This window comes from Arachis ipaensis, chromosome B03 (assembly GCF_000816755.2).
Source record: "Arachis ipaensis cultivar K30076 chromosome B03, Araip1.1, whole genome shotgun sequence".
In the NCBI taxonomy this organism is placed as follows: domain Eukaryota; kingdom Viridiplantae; phylum Streptophyta; class Magnoliopsida; order Fabales; family Fabaceae; genus Arachis; species Arachis ipaensis.
In genome coordinates, this window is record NC_029787.2 from 30,058,456 (window position 1) to 30,069,488 (window position 11,033).

Sequence of the window (11,033 nt, forward strand, 5' to 3'; positions counted from 1 at the left end):
GATTCACGAACAACAAAACAACCAAAAAAAAAAAAACTAATAAAAAACAATAAATTTTCCTGGACCTCTAATATTCTTAGTTTGAGAAAATAATAAAATTTGAGAGTCGAAGCATTTACCCTGTACTCAAACTATAAGCATGTAGCACGCGATATTATTATCGCTTAAATAATAATATCGAGTGCAGAGGAAGAGTTTCATTCTGAAACGTGTTGTAAAAAGAATTACGATAGAAGTTGTCGAAACAGTAAAATAAAGATAACGAAGTAAAATTGTCGTTGTCAATTCCTCACCTACTTCAGTCTCCTACTCCTTATGACGGTGGTCTTAGCATTAAAGCGTGGTACCTAAGTCCTAACTCGAGGAGCACGAGACGATTGCATTTTGATAATCAGAGCAAACTAATAGGTACGTTTCAAGATTAAGCCTTATTATTCATGAATTCTGGTGTTTAAGTTATTAACGCATACCATACTTTGAAGCTCTCTTTAAATTTTACCTCTAATTTAGTCAATTTGGTTCATGACCGATCAATCTAGAAGGATCTGAATGCTTATTAGTTTTGTTCTAGTGTTTGATACAATCTACAAGTATTCACCAATGCAATTTTATCTCTTCAGTAATACTCTAGATCACAATTATATTATTTCATTTAGGTGAGCTCATGTTTGAGATTTCTTGTGAGATCAAATATTTGGATAAGATTACAATTAAATAATACACGATTTATGGTTAAGAGTTAACTCATTTCAAGATTTCGCTAACAAGTTTTGATATAATTAAAGTACTTGAAATGTATATTTTACTGTTTGATAAATTACGGCAAGCTTCTAGCGCTATGTATGGTTCTCAGTGGTTGAATGCTCAGAACAAACAATTTTTCCTTAATTTGGTTCCATTCTTTTGCAGTCAAGGAATACACAATCAAGAAGCCTAACACGGATGGATACAATTGCTAGCATAGCATCAAATGTGGCTGTACCTGTTCTAAAACAACTTACTTATGTATTGCTGTACAACACTTATGTCACTAACCTTGAAAATGAGGTCCAGAAGTTGCAGCGGGAAGAGAAAGAAGTGAGGCACACTGTTGAAGCTGCCAAAAGGAATGGTGAGCAGGTTGAAGACACAGTGCGCAACTGGTTTACTCGAGTTCGTGCAGCAATAGAAGAGGCTCAAGCATTCCTTCGTCACGAAGAGCAAGAAAGAATTGGATGCTTAGATATATATTCTAAGTACACCTTGAGCCAGAAGGCAAGAAATTTGATGGATCATCTATCTGAGCTCAGGCAAGAGACATTTGACAAGGTTTCTTACCGTTGTGCTTTGAAATGCAATGTCAGTTCAGCTTCTAGAGGATATGAAGCCTTGGAATCTAGAACTGCAATGTTGAATGAGATCATGCAGGCCTTGAAGGATTCTGAGGCTTCCATGATTGGTGTGTATGGAATGGGTGGGGTGGGTAAGACTGCCCTGGTTAAGGAACTAGCATGGCAAGCCGAGAAGGGTGGTTCGTTTGATGTGGTCGTTGAGGCAACTGTGACAAGTGAACCAGATGTGAGGACTATTAGAGCTGAAATTGCTGATGGTTTGGGTCTGAAATTTGATGAGCTGACTGAGATGGGAAAAGCATGCCGGTTGCGGCAAAGGATTAGGCAAGAGCAAAGCATTCTTGTCATACTTGATGATGTTTGGGGAAAGCTTGACTTGACTGAGGTTGGTGTTCCTTCTGGTGAGGACCACAAAGGATGCAAATTGTTGGTGACATCCAGAGATCTTAATGTGTTGAATGCTATGTTGGGTGCGCAGAAGGTTTTTAGACTTGAAGTTCTGTCTGAGAGTGAGAGTTGGAACTTGTTTGAAAAGAAGGGAGGGGAAGCTGCTAAGGATGACAGCATTCAACGGATAGCGAAGAAAGTAGCCGAAAACTGCGCGGGTTTGCCCCTTTTGATAGTGACGGTGGCGGAGGCATTAAAGAATAAGGATTTCTATGCTTGGAAGGATGCATTGGAGCAGTTAACCAATTTTGATCTTGATGGATGTTCCTATTCCAAAGTGCATTCTGCTGTAGAGCAAAGCTATGAATATTTGGAAAGTCATGAACTCCAAACATTCTTCCTCCTTTTGGGTTCATTGGGAAATTATTATAGCACCAAAGATTTGTTAGTATATGGCTGGTGTTTGGGTCTGCATAAAAATGTTGATTCATTGGCAGACGGAAGAAACAGACTTTACAAATTAATAGACAACCTGAGAGCAGCGAGTTTATTGCTTGAAGGGGAAAGATATCAGGTTGAAGCTCTGCACATTGTTCGCATTGTGGCTGCTGCAATCGCATCCAGAACTAAACCTTTCTTTACTATGCAGAGAAACACTGAATTGAAAGAGTGGCCTAGAATGGATTTTCTTAAAAATTGTCAACATATTTTTTTGGATTGGTGTTATATCAATGAACTTCCAGAGAAGTTAGAATGTCCGACGTTGAAGATACTGCAACTCTGTAGTCAAGGTAACTATTTGAAACTTCCTGATAATTTCTTTGTTGAGATGAGAGAATTGAAGGTTCTAACTTTAGGAGGTCTGAATTGTACACCATCGCTTCCTTCGTCTCTTGGTCTCTTGACAAACCTCCAGGCATTGAATCTTTGTAAATGCATGTTGGAAGACATAGCTGTTGTTGGAGAGCTCAAAAACTTGGAGATTCTCAGCCTTGAAAAATCCGAGCTTATCGAAGAACTTCCTGCGGAAATAGGACAATTAATTCATCTAAGGTTTCTAGATTTGACTGATTGCTCAACACTAAGAGTTATACCCCACAACCTGATATCAAAACTGACTAGCTTGGAAGAGCTCCTTATAGAGAACTGCAATATTCAATGGGAGGTCCAGGGATGCAAAAACCAAGGCAATGATTCAAGTCTAAGTGAGCTTGGGAGTTTGCATAAACTAACAACTCTGAATATTCACATCAATGATGCATCAGTTTTCCCTAGAGACTTGCTTGCCCTTGGAAAATTACATAGTTACAATATTTCAATTGGGAATGGATGGAATTCGTTTGGGGTGGAGTCCGGGTTTTTCAAAGTTTCAAGAGTATTTAAGCTTAATCCAAGCATGGATCCAAGAATACTCATGGATTATGGGATCAAAATGCTGATGAATAGAGCTGAAGATTTGCATCTTGCTGAATTGAAGGGTGTCAGGGAAGTACTATATGAATTGAACGATGATGGATTCTCGCTGTTGAAGCATCTTAGTATCCAAAATTGTGATGATATGTGGAGCATTATTGGCCCGATCGAGTGGGCTCATCGTGATCATGCCTTCCCCAACTTGGAGTCATTGATTCTTCACAATCTGAGTAACCTGGAAAGGATATGTAGTGGCCCTCTTCCAGCACAGGCCTTTACCAAACTAAGGGTTGTCAAAATAAAAGGCTGTGATCAGATCGAGTTTGTTTTCCCACACTCCATGGTTGAACAGCTCTCTGAACTACTTGAAGTCGAAATTTGTGAATGCAAATTCATGACCAAGATTGTGGCTGAAAAGATAAAAGAGGATGACAGTGAAACTGACAAGATTCAGTTCCTTAAAATGCGTTCTCTCACACTTGAATGCTTACCTTCCCTCGTTAGTCTCTCTCCCGAGCCTTCTGTTAACAACACCATTCAACTTTTTACTGAAAAGGTAGAAAAATGCACTAATTCTTCTCTAGTAAACTTTTGACTAGAAGTCTAGAACATCTTATGCTTGTTAAGCTTGTGTTAGAAAATTTTATTGTCTATCTTTCTTGATACTTTTAAAGAGACACAGGACAATTAAAAAAACAGTAGCACATTCTAAACTGGAGTGAAGCAGTCTTCTTACTTCCACATTTTCAGTATATCTAATGAAGTCATATCACTGTTCTTGATGATATGTTTTTTTCCTGACGTAGATAGTTTCATCGTATAAAGCCATTAATTTAGCATAGAAGAACATATTGATTGCGAGTTCTTTAGGCTGAAACAAAAATATTTGATAAAGGAAAGGGGAAAATAATATTTGCCTCTTCTACATGATGAATGTGTGACATGAGATATTACTTGCTTTAACGGGATATATATTTAAAATTGTAACTTAGAACAGCATGGCACTGCTTTCTTTTGCCAGAGATAATCATACTATAAGTTCAAATTTCTTATGGCAATGATTATGTTTATACTTTATAGGTTGAATTTCCAAATTTAGAGAACCTGAAGTTGTGCTCAATCAATGTACACAAGATATGGGATGACAAACTTTCAGCACAAACTAGCTTTCAAAATTTGACAACTTTGACGGTAGATGGTTGTGAAAGGTTGGCATATCTTTTTTCATACCATGTGGCTGCAAGACTTGTCAACCTCCAGCATCTTTTAATTAATTCATGCAAATTAGTAGAGCATATATTTTCCCGAGATGGAAACACAGACAACGTTCGACTTGCTAGAAAGTCTGTTCCTACTGAAATGGTGAGCGTTTCTAAATGATTCAAGTTGTTCCTTTCTCTGTATCCTTTTCTTTTCTCATACGGCGTGTGTGTATTCAATCGTGAATCTGACATAAGTTATCAATGGCATATACAGGGTCCAATTTTCCCAAACTTGGAGACAGTTGTGATCTCTGAAATGGAAAGCTTAAAGTCAATATGGCCAAGTCAACTCCCTCAAAATTCCTTTAGTAAATTGAAAAAGATGGAAATCACATATTGTTCGAGCATCTTGAACGTGTTCCAGTCTCATGTACTAGACAAATTACTAAGTCTGGACTCATTGGATGTATGGTATTGCGATGCGCTGGAATTTGTATACGAAATAGAAGGTGGAATTAACGAAGTGGACATTCAGTTGAGAGCTTTATCTTTGGGCCATTTACCAAACTTGAAGCATTTAATGAATAAGGATCCTCAAGAGTGTGTAAGGTTTCAAAACCTATCTATGGTAAAGGTAACCACATGCAAAAGCTTGAAGCATGTATTTCCACTTTCTATGGCAAAAGATCTTCTGCAACTCGGGGTCCTTGAGATAAGCGATTGTGGGGTCGAGGAAATTATAGGAAATGAACATGGAGGAGGGGAAGAGCAAGAGTCACCTCTTGGGCTTGTCTTCCCAAAATTAGCCTGCATAAAACTTTTGAATTTGCCGGAACTTCGATGGTTTTGTAACGAAAATCACTACTTCAGATTTCCATTATTGAATCAATTATACTTGGTGGAGTGTCCAGCAATGGAGACATTCTCGCATGGTATCTTAAGGGCATCAATCCTCAGGAGGATATATTTGAACGAGAAAGGAGATCAATCGCACTGGGAAGGTGACTTGAATACTACGATAAGGAAAATTTTCACCAAAGGTATATCTAATCTGAATTCGTGATTTCTCTGGAGAAATGCATGCATCGTTTTGGAGCACAATTAATGCTTCCTAGAGGAGTAATTATAATCACATTCTTAATTTTGAATATAATGAGTGGTTGTTCTCATTCTCTCTCTTTCAGAGTCTCTTGAAGTACGCATTAAATGTGCTAAAAGAGTATGCAAGTCTTTCTCTTAATTCTTAATTTTTCCCTAGAATGCATTTGTTATGTGATACGTTATGTTTCTGTGATTATAGAGATTTAAACCAAAGCGATTCATAGATGTGTGAAGGGCTACGTCCATCACCAGCGGCGGCCTCTCCCTTGGACGAGAAGTAACTCGCACTCTACTTTCTGTCCTTCTCATCTGGTCTCATCTCTACCCTAATCCTCAAATTGAATTCAAAGAGGTAAACAATCTTTCTGGATTTTGGTGGTATTATTTTGTGAACTTTGTAGTTACTTGGTGTTTGTTCTGCTGAATTTTTTATTCAATTGTTGCAGATGTTTGTTTTGAAGTGGGTGTTTTGAGCAGCGGCGGTGGCGGGAACAGACAAGAGAGAAGGGGGTGTTTCGAGCAGCGGCGGCAGGGGCTAGAATGAGAGGTGAGAGGTGAGAGGTTAGAGAGAAAGAGGAAGGTGAGAGATTAGAGAGAGAAAACAATTTCGAAATGAATGAGAAGAGGGTTCGTGGTTCAAATTTAGGGCACGATTACCGTTGAATTTATTGGCGGATTAATTCAACGGTAACATGGTGCGTGTAACCAAAATGCATTAATCCGACGGTAACATGGTGCATGTAACCAAAATGTAACGTTTCACTAAACAAGGTTCAGCGTCGGATTTATTCGCTGGTATATCCAACGATAGCCAGCGTGCCAAAATTTCTTTTTTTCCTCCAAATTTTATCGTCGGAACATCAACTCTGACAGTAATACTTTAGGGTGACGAATTTATTGCTAAATTCGACAGTACATAAAATTTGCTGCTAACGTCCGACGCTAAATCCAACGATTTTCTCAGCGTTTTTTTTATTTTGTAGTGAGAGCCGAGTTTTTGAGAGAAAAAGAGTGCATTTCTGCCAAGCTCATACATTTTCTAACAAGAATTCAAGGTGTTCTTTCATAGCTTTTGGTTGGTTCTTCAAGGATTCAAGCCTTCCAAGTCCAATTCCTTGTTCTTTCTTTGATTTTTCTTGTTCTTCCATACAAATTTCAACAAAGGTAACCATCACTCTTCACCTTTCTTTTTTTAGTTTTGAACCTAAAACTAAGGGGTTATGTTGCTCTTTTTCATGTCTAAAAAATCACTCGTGAATGCCTTAAGGGAGCACGCCAAAAAGCACTCAAAATTCAAGTTCTAAGTGGGTGAAATTCATCACTTTTTTAGCACCATGATTCGGCCAAGAGGACTTAATTTTCATTACTTGTCTTTTTGCTTTTGTTTAGGTGATTCTTGGTGTTTAAAGTGTTTAATGACTGATTTGAACAAGAGATAAGAGTTAGGATTAGTTAGATTATCTTCATGCTTGATTTTGTGTGCATATGAGCCATTTTATGATGATCTTGTGCATAAAAACTTATTCTGGAAATTGTATGATGCACAGTTGTTTTTGGCTTGATATATATGTGAAATATAATTTTTTTTATGCGTATGTTTCTTATACATAAGGGCCAAAAAGTTGCAGTAATTGACATTTAAGTTTTAAGTTTTAAAAGTCACTAAAAAGTGAAGAACAACATGGAAAAATGCCTTGGAAATTCAGCCATGAAATAGCGTAAAAAGTATTGAATAAGAAGGTTAAAAAGAGGTTAGAAATCAGGTTTTAGTTCTTTGAAATTAGTATGATGCAACACAAGGGGTAATTCAGTCATTAAGGAGAACAGAGGGGTAAAATGTAACTAAAACAAGTTAGGCTTAAAATTGTGATCTTAGTAGTCTTAAAGGGTAAAATTATAATTATATGAAAGAGTCGGGTTAAAATTGTAATTAAGATAAAGTTTTAAGTTTAAATAAAAACTTTAGTAAAATTTTAGGTTGAAGTGGAAATATGATAATTAGTAAGATAAGCATAAGAAGTTAAGGGTAAAATAGTCTTTTTGTGTCATTAAGAATAAAATTGGTATTAATTAAAAGTGTTAGGAATAAATTGATAAATGAGAAGTCATAAAGTCAATTCGATAATTTGGTACTATATAAGAATAAAAAATATTACTTAAAACACTTAGGGTATAATAGTAATCTTGGAATAAAATAAGACATAAAAACAGTTAATTAACTTATTAGAGGATAAAATAGTCTTTTTGATAAAATATAAGAATAAAGTGGTAATGTAACAATCTTATAAGTAAGAGTGTCTTTACAAAACGTAAGAAAAATAACTAAGAAAAGATTTAATGAAAAAGAGCAAAATAGAAATTTTATAAAAAGACTAAAGGCAAAAATGCCCCTTAGTAAAAGCGAGGGTGCCATGGTAATTATGTTAAAAGATTGAGAACAAAATGATTTCACATTGAAAAACAAACAAGGTATTATAGGAAGAAAATGTCAGAGACTTAAGATTTCAGAATGTACACCTTTTCAGATTATATGCTTGGTAAGGGTAGCAGCTGCGTCTCTCTTGTCCACTGCTTGATTGAGATTGATGGTGAAGACACCAATCAGAATGGACACTATTTCTTCAACTGTTAGCATACTATGGCGTTAAATTCTGTGACGATTGTCGGTTTCCAAAATGTATGTAGCTATGCCCATTAGGCACGTATGCAAAACTTACAGAGTTGGAAAAATCATATTCGGGCATAATCTCGGGTAACGTCATATTGCGAATAATCAATCGACACGTGAGCTCGTGGCCTGCATAGAAACAAGCATGCATCATACTTAGTTACTGCATTTCTCTGTGTTTGTGACTGCATCCTTGTACTTGTGATTGTTATTCTACTATATAATCGTACTTGTACTTGTTTGCGTGACTTACCTAGGTAACTGTGTGAATTCCTAGAGTTAGGCTGTGGACTCCTTAGGTTTCCTATGTAGTCCCTTGCTAGGAACCTTAGGTTCTCATCCCCTTTACCTCCCACGTTTCGCAAATGGGGACAAACGTGATATTCTATGAGTATCCAGAAATTGGGACAATATGTGGACCTAGTGACGGAAAGCAGTAGAGGAGGTTAGTAGCAGTAATATCACATGCATATCTGAGTGACTTTCTATGTCAGTGGATGAGATCTTCCGGTCAGCATCTATCATTAGTTTAGTAGTATTTTGCTCTCGTCTTGTATAGACTTTTAGAGGGTTAATATCTCTTATATATAATTATATAAGTTAGATAGGTTTCACTGTAGGATGGCTCTTATGTGAGCCGAAACCTAATATCATAAATCATAGAGTATATATATATATATATATAAAGTTTCCGGTAGTCAGAATACTAATGGCTAAAGATGGCTAAGAGTTGACTTTCAAATAAATTAGTGACACTTGTTGGGTTTGGTTTTACAACTTTCCAATATTCTAAAGGGTTAAGTGAGTGTGCAACAATTACTAGGAAGTTATCTTGTGGATAGAATTGTCATTTGAAATTACTTTATGTGTTGTTGGGTCTTGGACAAAAATATTATTGGGCCATTATACAAAATAAAATCAAAACTGTTCAAGTATAAGGTTCAATAATTTTTTTTGGCACGATTGTAAAATAAAGTTTTGTTTCTTCAATAATTTGTTCCTTAATTTGTTTGTACTTCGCTAAAAAAAAATAACCGTAAAAAAATATTATGATACCCTAAAAATTTTATTAAGAGAACAAAATTAATATTTTTTACGAGATATATTTGTAAGCTTTATTTTTAATATTATTGGGCCATTATACAAAATAAAATCAAAACTGTTCAAGTATAAGGTTCAATAATTTTTTTTGGCACGATTGTAAAATAAAGTTTTGTTTCTTCAATAATTTGTTCCTTAATTTGTTTGTACTTCGCTAAAAAAAAATAACCGTAAAAAAATATTATGATACCCTAAAAATTTTATTAAGAGAACAAAATTAGTATTTTTTTTACGAGATATATTTGTAAGTTTTATTTTTTATATTTGTTTAAAAAATTGTTGGATTGTGAGAGTGTTCGTTTTTTTTTTAATAATGATACAAAAAAATAATAATGAATTAATATAAATATATAAACATTTGTAAAATTAAGTATATTAATAAAATTTTAATAACTTAATTAACATATCAAAAAATTTAATAATTAAAAAGTATCTTCTTGCTATTTTAATATGTTGACAATATTGTTTATAATATGTTTAATAATAGTGTCTTTGTAAATATTTTATACCATTATATTTTCTTGGTTATCTTTTGTATAATATAAAAAAAAAGTACATGTCAATATATAATTGTGTAAGAGAGATAAAAAAACATAAATTTAAAAAAAAAACCAAAATTCAAACTAAACGATCACAATTTTTTTTTTTAAATTTAGGTTCAAATAATAAAATCTCTTTCTCTTTGTAAATTAATCATTCAGTAAATTTTTGTGATTTGATTGCAGAATTGATGATTCTGTGTAAAATTTACAGTAGAAGTTTTTTTCAATAAATTTAACCATTTCATACAAGACTAAAACTTCACTAAATATAGGATTATACTATGTGTATACTAAAATTAGTCACTAAAGTCTGCCACCAATATGAAATACATATTAAAATATAAATACACATTTATTATCTATTATATACTACTAATTTTACAACCAAAATGTGTCACATGTCACTTTTTTATTGCAATTAAAATATTTTTTTTTTCAAAATTAAAGAATTCTTCCCTCCTCTTCCACCCTTTCTCTATCTCTTTTATATATCATTATTAATTATTAATTATAAATTTGACAATCAAAATATACAACATGACATTCTCTAATTACATTCAAATAAAATTAAAATTTTAAAATTGAATATAGCTATATTATATATTGTATTTATATATTACTAATTAATTTAATAACTAAAATGTGTCATATGACACTCTCTTATTAAAATTTAGAGAAAATATTTTCTTCCAAAAATTATTAAACCTCCTTCTTACATTCTCTTATCTATCTCTCTTTTTTTCTGTTTCTCTCTGTCATTCGCACTCTATATATAATTTATATTTTATATTAGTAATTTGACAAATCAAAATATGCCGCCAAATATTCTTTTATTGTAATAAAATAAAATTTTTCTTTAGCTTCCAAAATTAACAATAAGTTTTTTAGTATTTCATATAAAAGAGTTTAATTTTTTAATAATAATTAATTTTAACATTCGTTATCTAAAATTTGAAAGAATTTAAAACTTGTATACTCTTATATTTAATTAGGTGTTAAGTTTGTTGTACAAATAAAAATAATTAATTTTTATGCTTGTTATTTAAAAATAATATTTGTTACTCTATATATATAAAAATATAATTAGATATTAGTATAAAAAAATTTATATCAATTCTAATTTTTAATCACAATATTAGTATTCTTTTTAAATTATATACAATAAATATTTGAAAAAAAATGAAAACATATATTAAAAAGATAAGTAGTAAAAATTTAAAATTAAATAAAAAATATGTATATAATAATATTTTTTTAAAATTATATTATGTTGTTAATTTTATTTTTT

The 11,033-nt window shown here is 33.2% G+C and overlaps 1 protein-coding gene across 11 annotated transcripts; it reads left to right on the top strand.

Annotated features, from left to right (window-relative positions):
• Window positions 180-7,019, top strand: LOC107630051 (probable disease resistance protein At4g27220). 11 transcript variants are annotated; one of them, XM_016333073.2, is made up of 8 exons: window positions 180-408; window positions 910-3,687; window positions 4,212-4,493; window positions 4,608-5,373; window positions 5,518-5,552; window positions 5,634-5,727; window positions 5,763-5,786; window positions 5,881-7,019. In XM_016333073.2, exons 2-6 carry the CDS (start codon window positions 943-945, stop codon window positions 5,664-5,666), a joined length of 3,861 nt encoding a protein of 1,286 aa, XP_016188559.1. In that variant the 5' UTR covers window positions 180-408; window positions 910-942; the 3' UTR covers window positions 5,667-5,727; window positions 5,763-5,786; window positions 5,881-7,019. The 11 variants fall into 11 exon arrangements, with proteins under 11 accessions (XP_016188559.1, XP_020974258.1, XP_020974255.1 ...); XM_021118599.1 differs by having other exon boundaries at window positions 5,896-7,019; XM_021118596.1 differs by having other exon boundaries at window positions 5,659-5,786; window positions 5,881-6,598; window positions 6,702-7,019.